This window comes from Ranitomeya variabilis, chromosome 1, assembly GCF_051348905.1.
Source record: "Ranitomeya variabilis isolate aRanVar5 chromosome 1, aRanVar5.hap1, whole genome shotgun sequence".
Taxonomy (NCBI): Eukaryota; Metazoa; Chordata; class Amphibia; order Anura; family Dendrobatidae; genus Ranitomeya; species Ranitomeya variabilis.
The window spans coordinates 649,839,894-649,860,198 of record NC_135232.1 but is presented as its reverse complement, the minus strand read 5'-3'; the positions used below and the strand labels follow the sequence as shown (position 1 = coordinate 649,860,198).

The window sequence follows — 20,305 nt, the reverse complement described above, 5'->3', positions numbered from 1 at the left end:
AGGGAAATTAGGTAGATATAGCATTTCTTGACTTCAGCAAAGCATTTAATAAATTATCTCATACTATCCTTATTGACAAAATTACCAAGTATGCAATTGGGAAGGCTACAGTTAGGTGAATTCATAACTGACTCAGTGATTGTAATCAAACAGTGGTGATAAATGGTTGAACATCCAATTGGTGAGGGTTTCAAATAGAGTAAAACAAGACTCTGTGCTGGCCCCCAGTGTTGTTGTTTTATAAATGATATGGGTAAGGGAACTGAAGGTGAACTAATCAAATTTGCAGTGGATGCAAAGCTAGGAGGGATAGCCAACACTAGAGAAGACCGAGAAAGGATTCAGAAAGATCTAGATAAGCTTGAACAATGGGCAGCGACTGATAGAAATATAATAATAATAATTTTATAGCGCCGACATATTCAACAGCACTTTACATTTTAGAGGGGACTTGTACATACAATAAACATTACAGCATAACAATAAACACATGGATCAAAACAGATACCAAGAGGAATGAGGGCCCTGCTCACAAGCTTACAATCTATGAGGAAAAGGGGAGACACGAAAGGTGGATGGTAACAATTGCTTTAGTTGTTCGGACCAGCCATAGTGTAAGGATCGGGTGTTCATGTAATGCTGCATGAACCGGTTATCAGCCCAAGTATGTAACAGTACAGACACAGAGGGCTATTAAATGCATAAAGCATGTGAGAACATGATGCGAGGAACCTGGTTATGGTAAAAATTTTGAATGGGCAGCACAGGGATAGTTAGGTTAAAGCATTGAGACGGTAGGCCAGTCTGAACAAATGCATTTTTAGGCCACGCTTAAAACTGTGTGGATTGGGGATTAATCGTATTAACCTGGATAGTGCATTCCAAAGAATTGGCGCAGAACATGAAAAATCTTGGAGACAGGAGTGGGAGGTTATGATTATTGAGGATGCTAACCTCAGGTCATTAGCAGAACGGAGGGCACAGGTAGGGTGGTAGATTAAGACGTGAGAGGAGATGTAGGGTGGTGTTGAGCCATGGAGCGCTTTGTGGGTGAGGGTACTAAGTTTGTACTGGATTCTGGAGTGGATGGGTAACCAGTGTAATGACTGGCACAAAATAGAGGCATCGGTGTAACAGTTGGTGAGGAATATGATCCTGGCATGAAAGCTCTGAATCAAGTATGATCCCAAGACAGAGGGCGTATTGCTGGGGAGTAATGGAGGAATCACACACGGAAATGGCAATGTCGGGCATAGGCACATTAGTAGAAGGAGGAAACACAAGGAGTTCAGTTCTTGACAGGTTCAGTTTCACATAGAGGGAGGACATGATGTTAGAGATAGCGGTAAGACAAATCACTAGTTTTTTTGTATAAGGCATGCGTGATATCAGGAGTAGAGGTGTATAATTAGGTGTCATCAGCATAGAGAGGGTACTGGAAACCAAATCTACTAATTGTTTGACCAATAGGGGCAGTATATAAAGAAGAGGAGGGGGCCTAGAACCGATCCTTGAGGAACTCCAACAGTAAGGGGAAGATGAGAGGAGGAGCCAGCAAAAGATACAGTGAAGGAGCGGTCAGAGAGATAGGAGGAGAACCAGGAGAGAACGGTGTCCTTGAGGCCGATGGAGCAGAGCATAGTGAGGAGGAGCTGATTATCTGCAGTGTCGAATGCTGCAGAGAGATCCAAGAGAATTAGCAGGCTGAAGTGACCATTAGATTTAGCTGTTAGTAGATCATTAGAGACTTTAGTAAGGGCAGTTTCAGTAGAGTGTAAAGAGTGGAAACCAGATTGTAGAAAGTCGAGAAGAGAGTTATCTGAGAGCTAGTGATTAAGACGAGAGAGGGGACTAGGCATTCCAGGAGTTTAGAGATGAAGGGAAGATTAGAGATAGGTCTATAGTTAGTGGCACAGTATTGGTCTAGTGATGTTTTTTTTAAGTAACGGATGTACGATGGCATGCTTAAATGAGAAGGGAAAGATACTAGAAGAGAGAGAGGTTGAGTATTTTTGTTAGGTGGGTGGTGACAGCAGGGGAAAAGGACTGGAGGAGATGTGATCGAATGGGGTCACTGGTGCAAGTGGTCGGGCGACAAGATGCAAGGAGACTGATCACTTCTTCTTCTGTGACTGGTTCAAAGTCAGAGAGTGAGCAAGATGTAGTAGGTGAGGGAGGAGAGTGAATAGTATGAGGGGATTGGGAGATAATTTCCTGTCGGATATGGTCAATTTTTTCTTTTAAATAATTGGCCAGATCGTCAGCGCGGAGATCCGTGGTTGGGGCCTGCACTCTAGGGTTGAGTAGGGAATGAGTAGGGAATGAACCGTGTCAAAGAGACGTTTCGGGTTATTGGATAGTGAGGTGATGAGGGTGTTGAAATAGGTTTGTTTGGAGAGGTGAAGGGCAGTGTTGTTTGTTGTATGAAATGGAATTTAACAGGGAGAAATGAAAGATTCTATATCTGGGAAAGAAAAACGAAAGTTACATCTACAGAATGGGAGGAATAAAATTAAGCAACAGCAAGTGTGTTAAGAGTTGGTTGTACTAATAGATCACAGGCGGCACATAAATCAACAGTGTGATGCAACAGCAAAAAAGGCAAATGGAGTGAATTAAGAGAAGCATAGAGTCTAGATCACGTGAAGTAATTCTCCTCTACTCCTCCGTGGTCAAGCCTCATCTGGAATCCAGTTCTAGTCACCACATTTTAAAACAAAAAGACATTGAAATACTGGAGCAAGTTCAGACAAGAGCTACCAGCATGGTGAGCAGTCTGCAAACTGTCCTACAATGAACAGTTAACGCCTTCACGACATGCGCCGTACTAGTACGGCGCATGTCGCGTCTCCCCCTTTGATGTGGGCTCGTCGCGTCTCCCCCTTTGATGTGGGCTCGGGCGCTGAGCCCATATCAGTCGCGACATGTCAGCTGTTTTGTACAGTACATGTGAGCGCAATAGCGGCAGGTGGAATCGCGATCCACCCGCCGCTATTAACTAGGTAAATGCCGCTGTCAAACGCTGACAGCGGCATTTAACTACCGCTTCCGGCCATCGGGCCGGAAATGCACGCATCGCCGACCCCCATCATGTGATCGGGGGTCAGCGATGCGTCGGCATAACAACCAGAGGTCTCCCTGTGGTTGGCGCTCATAGCAAGCCTGTAATTCAGCTGCATAGGAGCTATCTGATGATCGCTCCTATGTAGCTGAGTTGATCCAGTTGTGCCAGCTTCTAGCCTCCCATGGAGGCTATTGAAGCATGGCAAAAGTAAAAAAAAAAATATGTTTTAAAAAATATGAAAAATAAAAAAAATATATATAAAAAAGTTTAAATCACCCCATTCAAAATAAAAAAAAAAATAAAAAAATCAAACATATTTGTTCAGAATCGCCCGATCTATCAATTAAAAAAAAGGATTAACCTGATCGCTAAACGGCGTAGCGAGAAAAAAATTCAAAACGCCAGAATTACGTTTTTTGGTTGCCTTGGCATTGCATTAAAATCTGCACAAAAGTGGCATCATTAAAAACGTCAGCTCGGCATGCAAAAAATAAGTCCTCACCCGACCCGAGAGCCCGAAAAATGGAAACGCTACGGGCATCGGAAAATGGCGCAATTTTTTTTTTTTTTGCAAAGTTTGGAATTTTTTTTTCACCACTTATATAAAAAATAACCTAGACATGTTTGGTGTCAATCACTCGTAATGACGTGGAGAATCACAATGGCAGGTCAGTTTTCGCATTTAGTGAACCTAGCAAAAAAGCCAAAAAAAAACAAGTTTGGTTTTGCACTTTTTTTTGCAATTTCACCACACTTGGAATTTTTTTCCCGTTTTCTAGTACCAGACATGGTAAAACCAATGGTGTCGTTCAAAAGTACAACTTGTCCCGCAAAAAATATGCCCTCACATGGCCATATTGACGGAAAAATAAAAAAGTTATGGCTCTGGGAAGGAGGGGAGCGTCTTGAAGGGGTTAAAGGATCTGGGAATGTTTAGCTTTAAAAAAAGAAGGCTATGAGGTGATTTAATAGCGTCTACAAATATCTGCACGGATGTCACAATGTAGATGGATCATTCTTATTCTTATTCGCAAACTGAAACACAAGAAGCAATGGAATGAAATTGAAAGGGAGAAGATACAGATTAGATATTAGAGAATAATCTTTTTCACAGTGAGGGTGTAGTGGAATATGTATATCTATGGATGTATGACCAGCAGTAACTTAGCATCTGTTCTAGGTTGCAGCACTTCAAAGGTCATGACCTATGTTATCCTGAGAAAAAGACAGCCTATCTAGTCTCACCCCAGGAGGGATCTCCTGAACACACATGCAAGTGGAAACATTTCACACCTTCTGACTATGGAACACACATGCCAATTGCAGCATGACACTATTTACTATGAGAAAGGTCACACAAATAGGTTCAAGGAACAATAATGTATTCATGGTAAAATAGCCAGGATCCAGTCACAAACCAAGGATTAGAATATTAACCTGAGAGGCTGGTCTAGAAATTTGACCTCCAGGTTGACTCTATAAATTACGGTAGGCCTTTACACATAGAAAGCTGTTCAGAGATTGAGAGGCAGCCAAGCTGATGTGAGCCATTCCATATTCATCCCCCTCCTCAGGAAGCAAAATTCCGGACAGCAAAGTTTAGATATTTCTGTAAGTTTTCTCCCTTTATTTTTATAACCGTTTTTGCATATTTGTATGTCATTTTTTTTCCAGATTTTTTATATATTTTATTGTAAGGACTGTACCTTTTCTATTAAAGCTTAAAACTTTATTAAGTTTGAACCTTGTATGCTCTAAAGAATCCATAACCTTTAGAGTGTGTGACCCTGCTGATTGGCAGACAGTAGCAACAGTATTTCCGGGACTCATCGCCCGTGTGTTCGGTGAGTGGTGGCAGCGTGTATGAGCGGGGTGCATGGTCTGTGTAAGGGCATGAGTTATGCTCCCATTGCAGCATAGGACAGAGGCTGAATGCTGGACAGAGAGAGGAGATAGATTAACCTTTGCAGGCGCAACCCTCAGTCACAGAGAAGCAGGTACATGACAAATTGGAGGCAGAGCGGTGGGACAGAATTTATTTCTATTAGAGCATTAGTGCATGGTTTAAGCAATTACTCCCTGTACTAAAGAATTGGTATCCTTGCGAGAAGTGCACCAGTTCTACAAGGTTCAACTCAGTGCTTACTTAGACATACTTGCAAACAGTTTCCCTTCCCCATTTTTCTTTTCTTTTATTTGGAAAAGGCTGTTCATTGATACGGCAAACCTGTACAAGACGCAAAGCAAAGAGGCTCTGATCGACCTCTGTGAGAAGAGAGCAATAGAGACGGCCGGCAAATCCAATGAACTGCTGATACGCGCCTTGGTCGAGCAGGACATAGACCAAAATACTGAAGCATCTGGCCAAGGAGAGAGTCCACCTTGGAGAGACCCAGCAATGCCAGCTCTTGCACCGGAGATAACTTCTGGAGGTGCCAGCAATGCCAGTGCGGAAGAGCCTATGAACTCTACTTTACAAATGGACTTACAACAGCTGGGAACAAGTGATCCCAATCTGCGCCTTAGGCCATGTGCACACGTTAAGTATTTTTCGCGTTTTTTTCGCGTTTTTTCGCTATAAAAACGTGATAAAAACGCGAAAAAAACGCTTACATATGCCTCCTATTATTTTAAGTGTATTCCGCATTTTTTGTGCAAATGTAGCCTTTTTTCCGCGAAAAAATCGCATCGCGGAAAAAAAAGCAACATGTTCATTAAAATGCGGAATTGCAGGGGATTCCGCACACCTAGGGGTCCATTGATCTGCTTACTTCCCGCACGGGGCTGTGCCCACGATGCGGGAAGTAAGCAGATTATGTGCGGTTGGTACCCAGGGTGGAGGAGAGGAGACTCTCCTCCACGCACTGGGCACCATATAAGTGGTCAAAAAATAAGAATTAAAATAAAAAATAGTCCTATACTCACCCTCGATGTCTTCCCGCCTCCACTGCATGCTGCTGCTTCGGTTCCTGTAGCTGGTGTGCGGTGAAAGACCTTGCCGATGACGTCACTGTCCTGTGATTGGTCGTGAGCGGTCATGTGACGTCACGGAAGGTCCTGTGCGCACAGACCAGCTATAGGAAGACGAACGGACGCCGGTGAGGAGATGTCTGGGTGAGTATAAGCATTTATTTATTTTTTTAATTATTTTTAAACATTCTATCTTTTACTATAGATGCTGCATAAGCTGCATCTATAGTAAAAAGTTGGTCACACTTGTCAAACGCTATGTTTGACAAGTGTGACCAACTTGTCAGTCAGTTTTCCAAGCGATGCTACAGATCGCTTGGAAAACTTTAGCATTCTGCAAGCTAATTACGCTTGCAGAATGCTAAAAAAACGGAAAAAAAACGCAAAAAAAAATGCGGATTTCTTGCAGAAAATTTCCGGTTTTCTTCAGGAAATTTCTGCAAGAAATCCGCAACATGTGCACATACCCTTACAGCTTATCCTACAGTACCGACAGGCTGAGAGAGAGGCTGCAGGACGCCAGTCTGCTGATGCAGAATGCCTGGAGGAAAGAGCTTTAAAGCTTCAGATGGCTCAAATAGAAAGGGGTAACATCCTGCAGCTAACCTCCTGCCAGGACATAAATCCAAGGAAACCACGTCTGGAAAACTTCCCTGTGATGGAGAAGGATACGGACTTAGATACTTTCGTTCGGCGGTGTGAAAAAACCTGCAGGCAACCTACCATCATAAAGTTACTCATGCTATGACAAACTCATGCTATGACAATACAAAGCCGTGCAAATAGTCGGCACCTAAAGCATTTTACTCTTACTTGACTTCATAGAAGAGAAGCAAAATTGTGCAACATCATTCAGTAAAGGAAATACAAGGAACGTGTACTATAAGCATAAAAATTGTTGTAGTCTTTGACCGTGCAATTGTTGTGCAAAACCAGGACACCAAGTAAACCCCTCTCTTACCAGTTTTTTACACTTGTCAACTTTTTCTCTTTCCTGGTTGGTAAGAAACTTCCCCATCTTCTTTTGCCATTGTAGAACCCATTCGTAAATCACAACAAAATGTCCAGATGTAATTTCTAAGCCATTATAAATGGATTTGCCAAGTTGCTCGTCTTTTCCTGTATGTAAAAGTACAGAGTGCATACATAAGTACAGCGCAGGTAACACCATTTCTTCTATGTACCATAAGTAATGTAAAAGACACTTTGCAATGGTCCGCTGTAGCTCACCGAGGCACTTTCCTCTGTGTACAACTAGCTGGCCGTTGCAACCGATGTCAAATGTCATCACTTCAAAATTTGGTGCCCCGTCATCACTGCACGCAGAATACTGCCGGTCACGTCTTTATCAGATGGGGAAAAAAAAGAAAAAAAACTTGAATCATAACATGTTTTATGATTGACATTGCCTTATAATATTACATAGGGATACCAAATATATAGTACTCATATGGCCTAATCCAGGGGTGGGGAACCTCAGGCCCCAGGGCCATTTACGGCCCTCAATGACCTTTTATAAGGCCCCCAGGCAGATTCTCAGGGACCGCATTCTTGGGCAGAGTGCTGTATTTTGATTGCCACCAGCTCATTAATTTCTTCTTGCTCTGTTAGCACACACATGCAGTGTTCACTACTGAACATTCAAGGGCATGCAATAAAATATTACGTCCTGACACCAGTGCCAGAGTCAGGATGTACTTTGTGGGCGGAGTTTGTATGGCCCCCGAAGGATGGTATAAATATCCAAATGGCGCTCAGTAGAAAAAAAGATTCCCCACCCCTGGCCTAAACCTTGAAAGGGTTTTACCTAAGGCTGCTTTCACACTAGCGTCGTACTCGGCCCGTCGCAGTGCGTCGAGCCGACGTACTGACGCTAGCAGTGAATGCGCCGCACAACGGGGGCAGCGGATGCATTTTTCCAGCGCATCCGCCGCCCCATTGTGAGGTGCGGGGGAGGTGGGGGCGGAGTTCCGGCCGCGCATGCGCAGTCGGAAATGGCGGTCCGTCGGCAGCAAAAAACGTTACATGTAACGTTTTTTGCAGCCGACGGTCCGCCACAACATGGCACAACCGTTGCACGACGGTTGCGACGTGCGGCAAACCGTCGCAATGCGACGCTAATGCAAATCAATGGTGAAAAACGCATCCTGCAAGCACTTTTGCAGGATGCGTTTTTTCAACCAAACGACGCATAGCGACGTGCAGTGCACAACGCTAGTGTGAAAGTAGCCTAAAAAGTAGACAGCTTTGGAAAGTGAAAGTAAAATGACATCGTACATACAAAAGACATTGCAACATCATTTAAAAGGTACTATCGTCTTTACCAAAACTTAGTTCAATTTTATGGAGTTTCAGGGAACCGACAAATATCGCAAAGCTGGTCTTGGATTGTTCCTCCTCATCTCGCTCTTTCATAACTCTTCTTTAATATTTCTAGTTATTTTTATCACCATATACAGCATCTATTTAATAAAAGTGGTGTGTGGGAAGCCTTTGCTGCATAAGCAAAGACTGCTCATGCAACAAACTGGAGCAAGTTCAGAGAAGAGCTACCAGGATGGTGAGGGAACTGCAAACTATGTCCTACGAAGAAAAGTTAAAGAAACTGGGAATGTTTAGCTTGCAAAGAAGAAGGCTAAAAGGAGACTTATTAGCTGTCTACAAATATCTGAAGAGATGTCACAGTGTAGAGGGATCATCATTATTCTCATTTGCACATGGAAACACGAGAAGCAATGTAGTGAAACTGAATGGGAGAAGATACAGATTAGATACTGGCGAGTTCTACTTCTATGGAAGTCTTCAAGCAGATGCTGGAACAGACATCTGTCTGAGATAGTTTACTGAATCCTGCACTGAGCAGGGTGTTGGACACGATGACCCTGGAGGTCCCTTCCAACTATAACATTCTATGATTCTATGCTCCTGGGTAAGTTGTATCGATGTTCGTTCAACCATGAACTGCTGTGACAATTACCATGTTTTTCGGACTATTAGACGCACTTTTTCCCAAAAAAATTTGTTAGGAAAATGGGTGTTGCGTCTTAATAGTGCGAACCGGGGGTTGCGGCAGTGGTGTAGCAGCGGAACCGGCACCGGCAGAGGTGTGGCGATGCTGCGGCGGTGCAGAGTGCACTTGAGCAGGGTCCCTTCCTCAGGATGCCAGCGGCAGAAAGGTGGCAACGCCACGGCCCGGTGTTCACGGCAAGCAGAGCCGAGTTCATCAGCGGTTTTCCTGCGGCCATCTTCCTGAAGCAGTGGGACTCCTCATCCCCATCCTGTGACACATGGCTCCTCATCCCTATCCTGGTATGCATGGCCTCCTCATCCCGATCCTGGTATGCATGGTCCCCATGAAAACATAAAAAAAGAAACCATCCCACTGACTATCCTGCGCTGCCTCGCAGCGACTTGTTCCGATGCCAGCAGCGGATTTATGCTTGTAAGCAGTGCATGGTAGTGACAGCTGCCGGAATACTCACTGCTCTCCATGCAAGGACTATGTGTGTAAAGGGCAGTAAATATTCATTCCCTTTAGTAGCGGACACGCATGAAAGCCTGGCACAGCTGCAGGAGCCGGCTGCTGTGACTACTGTGCCCGCTATTAAAGGGAAATGAATATTCACTGCCAGTGAAGTGAATAATCATTTCTCTTTAGCAGCGGGCACAGGCTTTAGCCGATTCCTACCTCCTGTGACCCGCTGCTCCAACGCTGCTGCTGCTCCCCCTCCATCTTGTGGGACCCTCACTCGAGTTTAAGCCGAGGGGGGATTTTTCAGCATAAAAAATTTGCTGAAAAACTTGGCTTATACTCGAGTATATATGGTACATTAATCTGTCATTTCATTATTGCCCTTTCAGCCAAATTGGCCTAGTAAATGAATGGCTGTATCCAGCGTGGACACAAAATCTACACTTTAACCCCTTCATCACCTTGGGATTTTCCATTTTTCCGTGTTCGTTTTTCGCTCCCCTCCTTCCCAGAGCCATAACTTTTTTTATTTTTCTGTCAATTTGGCCATGTGAGGGCTTATTTTTTGCGGGACGAGTTGTACTTTTGAATGAAATCATTGGTTTTACCATGTCCTGTACTAGAAAATGGGAAAAAAATTCCAAGTGTGGTGAAATTGCAAAAAAAGTGCAGTCCCACACTTGTTTTTTGTTTGGCTTTTTTGCTAGGTTCACTAAATGCTAAAACTGAACTGCTATTATGATTCTCTAGGTCGTCTATTTTTTATCTAAGTGGTGAAAAAAAATTCCACACTTTGCTAAAAAAAAAAAAAATTGCGCCATTTTCCGATACCCGTAGCGTCTCCATTTTTCATGATCTGGGGTCGGTTGAGGGCTTATTTTTTGCTTGCCGAGCCGGCGTTTTTAATGATATCATTTCGGTGCAGATACGTTCTTTTGATCGCCCGTTATTGCATTTTAATGCAATGTCGCGGCGACCAAAAGAACGTAATTCTGGCGTTTCGAATTTTTTTCTCGTTACGCAGTTTAGCTATCAGGTTAATACTTTTTTTTTTATTGATAGATCGGGCGATTCTGAACGCGGCGATAGCAAATATGTGTAGGTTTGATTATTTTTTTATTGATTTATTTTGAATGGGGCAAAAGGGGGGTGATTCAAACTTATATTTTTTTATTTTTTTCACTTTTTTTTTTTATTTTATTTTTTTTTAAACTTTTGCCATGCTTCAATAGCCTCCATGGGAGGCTAGAAGCTGGCACAACGCGATTGGCTCTGCTACATAGCAGCAATCTGATGTTCGCTGCTATGTAGCAGAAATGCAGGTGTGCTGTGAGCGCCGACCACAGGGTGGCGCTCACAGCTGCCAGGGATCAGTAACCATAGAGGTCTCAAGGACCTCTATGGCTACTATTCTGAAGCATCGCCGACCTCCGATCATGTGCCGGGGGTCGGCGATGCGCTCATTTCCGGCCGCCCAGCCGGAAGCGCCGGTTAAATGCCGCTGTCTGCATTTGACAGCGGCATTTAACTAGTTAATAGCGGCGGGTGAATCGCGATTTCTCCCGCCGCTATTGCGGGCACATGTCAGCTGTACAAAACAGCTGACATGTCCCGGCTTTGATGCGGGCTCACCGCGGAGCCCTGCATCAAAGCAGGGGATCTGACCTCGGACGTACTATCCCGTCCGAGGTCAGAAAGGGGTTAATACTATAGTCTCCTGTTATTGTAACAGTCACCTTTTGTGACACAAACTGAAAGCTAAAAACTTCCCAATTTGTTGCCAGATGCTTTAGCTTATTTAAGAGCCATATTTGGTACAACAATAGGATGCTCTTTCCACCGGGTACTGCACACGTTTGCAAACTTTCCAGCTTATGCATGCTACCTCATTTAATCCTTCATTAGTTTATGCTTTTATATTAAATAAATCGTGTAAAATAAAAGGGGAAACAGCACAGCAGACTTCCAAAAAAAGTGATGTTTAATGCCCAAACGGCGTGGTGACGTTTCGGATACTATCCTTTCTCAAGCCATGTAGACCATGGAGAAAAAAAGAAGTTAATTACAGTCAGTATAAAAAAACCAGAAATAATTACTTCGATCTGCCAACAGAGGTAGTGCGAGTCCTGTTGCTTCCTCCATGATCAGCAGGGCCACCATTAGCTGCTGGTGTCGGCCCTGAATTATTAACAGTTTTAGCTGAATTTTCCTGACACGTTATGTTGGCACTTTCAAGGCGTTCCTGCAATAAAAAGAAAAAAAAACTGAAATTAAAGGTGCTTTCCAAGCTTATGATATTGATGGCCTAACCCCTGGATATGTCATAAGAATTGGTGGGGTGGTGGTACTACACCTGGCACCGACCATCAATTTCTATCTCCAGTGATGGCCGAATGTAAATAGTGAATGATGCTGAACAGCACAGCTATTAATGAGGATGCTGGGTGTCAGACCCTCACCGATCTGATACTGAGGATCTGTACTACAAATAGGTTATAAATATAGCCTGGAAATCCCCTTTAAGAATTTTACTTCACAATACTAGTAAGGGCTCATTCACAAGTCTGATTTTCACATATGCGCTTAATCCTTGGTTTTCACGGATAACACTTGTACCTGTGATAGTCTATGGGGCCATTTCGACGACTGTGATTCTCTGCGGATGAGCGGTCCGCAGAAATATGTCCAATGTTGATCCGGCGGTCGGATGAAAATCAGCAATCCAAGTCAATAAATTTGTGGAAAAAAAAAAAATGGGCAGCACTGATGACATCTGAGTGCAGTCCAATTTTCATGGAGTGACAGAATGAAGATGGTGTATAGACAGTTTTTATTATTATTATTTCTACAAGTATGAGAAAAAAAATTATGACACTGATCAAAGTCTGACCAGAATAATTGGTCTGTTTTCTCGCACGTGGAAAATTAAAAAAAACAGACGTCTGACTGAGCCCTATGGCATATGTTAGGTATGAAACTACATGGTAGAAGAATGATCTTCAATTCCCAATACAAGCAGGAGCAATCAGCAACCTGAGAAGGGGAGGTGGAGAAAGCAAACCCTGGATTTTATTCTAGAGTCCATTGAGAAATTTAACTTTCTTTAGTCAGCAATAATTTACCTACAAAGTGCAGGTTACTGACTGTCACCTCCTGATGGACTGCTGGGAAGTTGAACTAAATCTGCAGACAATTTATCATTCTATGCACAAAACTGGTCACCTGCTTTTCGATTTCCTTCCTTCTTTTCTCCTCCTTTTTCTCTTCTTCCCTCCTTCTGATTTCATCAAGGATTTCACGCCTCTGTCAATATAAGGCAAGACAAAAAACGAATGTAAAAGCACGAGCATGACAAAAAGGACAGACAAAAGGAAATAAAGCAGCGGTACATAATATATAGAAGCCTACATTGCTCTAGTAAGAATACAGCATTAGCCCAAAAACACAAAAGTGCAGAATTCTAAATATTTATTTAAAAAAAAAAATAAAAAAAAATTACAGGATTAAATTAAAAATGTTTATTAAATGGAGGTTATACCTATCAAAATGGCATTAATAGTAAATAGTCCTGCTCATTATTTCAATTGGTATTCTCATCTTATTAATCCATCTTCAAACAGTCCTTTGTGTTAATGCATTAATATTTCTAATGATCTTTTGTCGGTTTTCAGCTATAGCATCTGATGCAGCCCAGGTCCCCCTCGTTGTATTCTCATGGACGCTTATGGCTACCGCTGAGGTCCTGCAGTTGTAGCCACGATAACAGATACCAGTGGTGAGTGAACGTGCTGGGATAAGGCGTTTTCTGAGCATGCTCGAGTGCTAACAGAGTGTCTCCAGCGTGCTCTAATAATACGTTTGATAACAAGGTTACTCTGTTAGAAGCCGAGCATGCTCAGATAACACCTTATCCTAGCACGTTCGCTCATCATTAATAGAAATGCCTTCACTATCGCCTATGTATTTGGCCAGGTTTTTAAAAATAAGGCAAATAGACAAAGCAGGCGCATGAGTGACCATCTACCCTGCGCCGCAGAGCCCTGTTCACTAATGATAGGAAGGGTTGCTCCCAAAAAAGTAAGCATCGTTCTCACTGGCTTACCGTCTGCTCCTCTCTCATTTTTATTTCTTCAATTCTTTTCTCTTCTTCCAAAGCGATTTTCTCCTGCTGTCTTTGTTGATTCTTCAACATCTCTTCATGAAATGATTTGGGAGGTGGATGGTTATGTTCGGTTAGGAAAGTCTGCACATGGTCGGCAAGCTGATAAATCATTACCTTGGCGGACGACGAGAACCAGAGACATGTGTGAGCGGCCACAAGAAATTTGAAGGAATTATTCAATATTCTTAACCACTTACAGGCATCCTACGTACCGTACATGCAAGTTGGTAGCAGGTGTATAGAGTGGGCTCACGTGGTGAGAATGACCCATACCCACCAGGTAATGGCCAAGATAAACAGCCAGGATCTGTTCTTAACAGCTGAGGGTGGTATGGTGTACCACCTGTTAAATTCCACTGTCAAACTGACAACGGAATTAATATTCTGGCATCATGGGGGCGTATCATTCTATGTACCCATGACGTGATCAAGGCAATCCAATAGGTTGCTATTAAATATGGGGGTGAGGAGAGTCTGTTGAAGACTTTAAAGGACACCATGATTTTTACTATATATAGCAATACTGTGGCATTGATGTATAGAGCACAAGTGATTACAAGATTGTACTATACACAGGGGAGTAATAAATACAGTAAAAAGTAAAGAAAATATTTTAAAAACTATAAAACATTTCGAATCATTCCCTCCCCCCATTGAAAATAAAATAAAAATAACATGGTGACATTTTTTTCACTACTAATTAAAAAAATATGTTCTGTATCGCCGTAATTGCACTGATGAGGAGAATCATATTGCCAAATCATTTACTACACAATGTACGCTGCATAAATAATTCCTAAAAACAAAAATATATATGTCCAATGTCACAATTGCATTTTTTCCCCCAATTTCACCACACTTGTATTTTTTACCCCGTTTTCCAGGACACTATGTGGTAAAATTCATGCTGTTATTCAAAATATACAACTCATCCTGCAAAAAACAAGCCCTCATATGTCTATGTGAATGGAAAAATAAAAAAAAATAAAAAAGTTATGGCTCTGGGAAGAAGAGGAGGGTAAAACGAAAACCCCAAAATGAAAATTGGCCATTTTAGGGATCCTCAAAATGCTCCCATCACAAGAATGAAAAAAGAATGAAAGAAGAGGGCATAAAACGAAGTGTTGTTATGGGGAAAGTAGTGAAGGGAATGTAATTCTGTATGACCTACGGATCGATGCAACTTGACCCTCAAAAGGCAGAAAACAATAGATTTTAGCTCTTACCTCACCACAAAGCGTTTTGGAGAGTTCCTCTAAACTGCAGGTCAAGGAGTTGACATTTTCGTTTGCTAAGCCCTTCACATTTTTCAGCTTTATTTCAGGTGGGCTGTAACATGAGAGCAGATCATGAGAACAATGTAACATCAAGCCTGCTACTTTTTCCCTGAAGCATGTGACAGCAGACCATGAAAACATAGAAATCATTTGTGGAAAGATCCCTAAACGGATGCTCAAGCTAAGGACGTTGAGGGTGGAATTACACATTGCGGAATTGTCGCTCAATTTCAGTTTTGGAATGAATACCGACATTTTGTAGCAAAAGCACAATATTAGCAACTAGAGTTTTACCACACCCCATTCATTTACACTGTCAATTTTACAGTGTAACAAAAAGTTTTATTTTTAAAAAAGTGCCCTAAACGTAGTGGACACTCTCTACAGATTTCACTAATTGCAATGTAAGGCTAGGTGCACACGTTCAGGATTTTTAGCTGTTTTTTTGGCCGTTTTCCGCGGAAAAACCGCTAAAAAAACCGCTTACCTAAGCATTCCATCATATTTAATGCATTAAGCATTTATTGTGCTCATGCTGCGTTTTTTTCCGCATCGGAGACGCATTCCGGAAAAAAACGCAGCATGTTCATTCTTTGTGCAGAATAGTGGCGATTCCGCACACATAGGAATGCATTGATCCGCTTACTTTCGGCATGGGGCCATGCCCACCATGCGGGAAGTAAGCTGATTATGTGCGGATGGTACTTGGGGTGCAGGAGAGGAGACTCGGCACCATATCCTGTGTAAAAAAAAAAAAAAAAAAAAATTAAAATAAAAAATAATTACCGTATATACTCACCTTCTAGTGGCCCCCGGATCCAGACCGGCCTTAGCGATGCTCCCGCCAGCTCCCATTCCCAGAGATGCATTGCGCGAATCACCTGGATGTCGTAGCGGTCTTGCGTGATGCTACGTCATCTGGGGTTATTGTCACGAGGCATTACTGGATACGGGAGCATCGCGAGGAGCGGGATGGCTGCGGGGGCCGCCGGAAGGTGAGAATTTCACAATTTTTTTTTTTAACATTATATCTTTTTACTATTGATGCTGCATAGGCAGCATCAATAGTAAAAAGTAGGTTACACTTGTCAAACAGTGTTTGACAAGTGTGACCAACCTGTCAATCAGTTTTCCAAGCTTTGCTACAGATCGCTTGGAAAACGCTAGCATTCTGTAAGCTAAATCGCTTGCAAAACGCTAGTGTTTAGCGAGAAAACGCATGCCAATTCCGCATGAGTTTTACCCGCAGCAGGGAGTTGCGGAATTGCCTCTGGCTATGTGCACACACTGTGAATTTGCCTGCGGATCTGCAACGTTTTTGACGCTGCGGATCCGCAGCAGTTTTCCACGTGGTGTACAGTACCATGTAAACCTATGGAAAACCAAATTTGATGCACATGCTGCGGAAAAAAACGCACGGAAACGCAGCATTGTTTTTTCCGCAGCATGTCAATTCTTTGTGCGGATCTGCAGCGTTTCCTCACCCATTGACTTAAATTGTGCCAGGCCAATCCGCAGCAAAACCGTAGGGTTTTGCAGCGGAGTTGGGTGCGAAAAACGCTGCAGATCGGGAGGGGGAAGAGTGTGTGGGCGAACACTGTGTGTGTGGGCAGAGACTGTGTGCGGTGAAGATGTGCGTGTCTGTGTGCGGATGTTTGTGTGTGTCTGCGGGGATCGCAGGGGTCTGCGGCGATCACGGGGCTATGTGCCGCTGTGCGGGGATCGCGATGTCTGCGGGGATCGCGATGTCTGCGGGGATAGAGGGGCTGTGCGGGGATCGCGGGGCTGTGTGTGTCTGTGCGTGGGTGTGTGCGGGGCTGTGTGTAGGCAGGCATCGTCCGATGGGACTACTAGTCCCATCCGGCTATACCTGCAACAGTGACAAGTAGCCGGATGATGGGACAGTATAATCCCTTCATCCGGCTACTGTGTTCAAGTGTACATAAAAAACAAATACACACATACAGTACATACAACATACAGTACATACTCACCATCACCTTGATCCCCGAAGCCATTGCTCACCTGTAAAAAATATTAAAATAATAAACAAACAATATACTCCCTGATCTGCAGAAATCCAATTAATACGAGTGTCCCACAACGATCTCCTGTGGAGAGCTGCCACATCAGCTGATGCGACTGCTCTCCAGGGGCTCCGGCGATACAATGACGGAAGGTATCCTTCCGCCGCTGTGAGAAATAGTTCCTACTCTCACTTGCAGCAATGTGGGAAAATTCCCACGCAGATTTGCCATAAAGTGAGAGCCAGAACTCAGGTAACCTCTTCAGTGATGCACTGCAGGAGCCATTGTTGTCATGATTCTCAATGGCGAGAGAACATAGCCCAGCATATATGAGAACTAGCTCTTGGAAGATGGAAACTATACTGACCATGAACTAAACCTGCCGCACAACTAGAAGTGGCCGGGTAGCATGCCTACGTTTTTTAACCCTAGATGCCCAGCGCCAGCTGGAGAACTACCTAATCCTAGCAGAGGAAAAGACAGTCCTGGCTCACCTCTAGAGAAATTTTCCCAAAAGGCAGACAGAGGCCCCCACATATATTGGCGGTGATTTTAGATGAAATGACAAACGTAGTATGAAAATAGGTTTAGCAAAATCGAGGTCCGCTTTCTAGATAGCAGGAAGACAGAAAGGACACTTTCATGGTCAGCAGAAAACCCTATCAAAACACCATCCAGAAATTCCTTTAAGACTCTAGCATTAACTCATAACACCAGAGTGGCAATTTCCGATCACAAGAGCTTTCCAGACACAGTAACGAAACAGCAGCTGTGAACAGGAACAAAATGCAAAAACACACAAGGACAAAGTCCAACTAAGCTGGGAGTTGTCTAGTAGCAGGAACAAGCACAGAAGGCTTCTGATTACATTGTTGACCGGCAAGAAACTGACAGAGGAGCAAGGTTATATAGCGACTCCCACATCCTGATAGGAGCAGGTGAACAGAGGGGATGATGCACACAAGTTCAATTCCACAAGTGGCCACCGGGGGAGCCCAGAATCCAATTTCACAACAGTACCCCCCCTCAAGGAGGGGGCACCGAACCCTCACCAGAACCACCAGGGCGATCAGGATGAGCCCTATGAAAGGCACGGACAAGATCGGAGGCATGAACATCAGAGGCAGTGACCCAAGAATTATCCTCCTGACCGTATCCCTTCCATTTGACCAGATACTGGAGTCTCCGTCTGGAAACACGAGAGTCTAAGATCTTTTCCACAACGTACTCCAACTCACCCTCAACCAACACCGGAGCAGGAGGCTCAACGGAAGGCACAACCGGTACCTCATACCTGCGCAACAATGACCGATGAAAAACATTATGAATCGAAAAGGATGCAGGGAGGTCCAAACGGAAGGACACAGGGTTAAGAATCTCCAATATCTTGTACGGGCCGATGAACCGAGGCTTAAACTTAGGAGAAGAAACCCTCATAGGGACAAAACGAGAAGACAACCACACCAAGTCCCCAACACAAAGCCGAGGACCAACACGACGACGGCGGTTGGCAAAAAGCTGAGTCTTCTCCTGGGACAACTTCAAATTGTCCACCACCTGCCCCCAAATCTGATGCAACCTCTCCACCACAGCATCCACTCCAGGACAATCCGAAGATTCCACTTGACCGGAGGAAAATCGAGGATGAAACCCCAAATTACAGAAAAACGGGGACACCAAGGTGGCAGAGCTGGCCCGATTGTGAGGGCGAACTCCGCCAAAGGCAAAAAAGCAACCCAATCATCCTGATCCGCAGACACAAAACACCTCAAATATGTCTCCAAGGTCTGATTAGTCCGCTCGGTCTGGCCATTAGTCTGAGGATGGAAAGCAGACGAAAAAGACAAATCTATGCCCATCCTAGCACAGAATGCCCGCCAAAATCTAGACACGAATTGGGTCCCTCTGTCAGAAACGATATTCTCAGGAATACCATGCAAACGAACAACATTTTGAAAAAACAGAGGAACCAACTCGGAAGAAGAAGGCAACTTAGGCAAGGGAACCAGATGGACCATCTTAGAGAAACGGTCACACACCACCCAGATGACAGACATCTTCTGAGAAACAGGCAGATCCGAAATAAAATCCATCGAGATGTGCGTCCAAGGCCTCTTCGGGATAGGCAAGGGCAACAACAATCCACTAGCCCGAGAACAACAAGGCTTGGCCCGAGCACAAACGTCACAAGACTGCACAAAGCCTCGCACATCTCGTGACAGGGAAGGCCACCAGAAGGACCTTGCCACCAAATCCCTGGTACCAAAGATTCCAGGATGACCTGCCAACGCAGAAGAATGAACCTCAGAGATGACTCTACTGGTCCAATCATCAGGAACAAACAGTCTACCAGGTGGGTAACGATCAGGTCTATCCGCCTGAAACTCCTGCAAGGCCCGCCGCAGGTCTGGAGAAACGGCAGACAATATCACTCCATCTTTAAGGATACCTGTGGGCTCAGAATTACCAGGGGAGTCAGGCTCAAAACTCCTAGAAAGGGCATCCGCCTTAACATTCTTAGAACCCGGTAGGTACGACACCACAAAATTAAACCGAGAGAAAAACAACGACCAGCGCGCCTGTCTAGGATTCAGGCGCCTGGCAGACTCAAGGTAAATTAAATTTTTGTGGTCAGTCAATACCACCACCTGATGTCTGGCCCCCTCAAGCCAGTGACGCCACTCCTCAAAAGCCCACTTCATGGCCAAAAGCTCCCGATTCCCAATATCATAATTCCGCTCGGCGGGCGAAAATTTACGGGAAAAAAAAAGCACAAGGTCTCATCACGGAGCAGTCGGAACTTCTCTGCGACAACACCGCCCCAGCTCCGATTTCAGAAGCGTCGACCTCAACCTGAAAAGGAAGAGCAACATCAGGCTGCCGCAACACTGGGGCGGAAGAAAAGCGGCGCTTGAGCTCCCGAAAGGCCTCCACAGCATCAGGGGACCAATCAGCAACATCAGCACCCTTCTTAGTCAAATCAGTCAATGGTTTTACAACATCAGAAAAACCAGCAATAAATCGACGATAAAAGTTAGCAAAGCCCAAAAATTTCTGAAGACTCTTAAGAGAAGAGGGTTGCGTCCAATCACCAATAGCCTGAACCTTGACAGGATCCATCTCGATGGAAGAGGGGGAAAAAATGTATCCCAAGAAAGAAATCTTTTGAACCCCAAAAACACACTTAGAACCCTTCACACACAAGGAATTAGACCGCAAAACCTGAAAAACCCTCCTGACCTGCTGGACATGAGAGTCCCAGTCATCCGAAAAAATCAGAATATCATCCAGATACACAATCATAAATTTATCCAAATAATCGCGGAAAATGTC

At 44.0% G+C, this 20,305-nt stretch overlaps 1 protein-coding gene across 1 annotated transcript in view; it reads right to left on the bottom strand.

Moving 5' to 3' along the window:
* The window catches only part of EIF2AK4 (eukaryotic translation initiation factor 2 alpha kinase 4), a 138,937-nt gene that overhangs the window by 104,856 nt on the left and 13,776 nt on the right, over positions 1–20,305 (bottom strand). Inside the window, exons 3-8 of the mRNA XM_077262445.1 lie at positions 14,895–14,997; positions 13,609–13,782; positions 12,729–12,809; positions 11,603–11,748; positions 7,265–7,377; positions 6,996–7,153 (exon numbers count right to left, since the gene is read on the bottom strand). Of these exons, the coding sequence (XP_077118560.1) occupies positions 6,996–7,153; positions 7,265–7,377; positions 11,603–11,748; positions 12,729–12,809; positions 13,609–13,782; positions 14,895–14,997 (775 nt within the window). The remainder of the gene's footprint in view (positions 1–6,995; positions 7,154–7,264; positions 7,378–11,602; positions 11,749–12,728; positions 12,810–13,608; positions 13,783–14,894; positions 14,998–20,305) is intronic.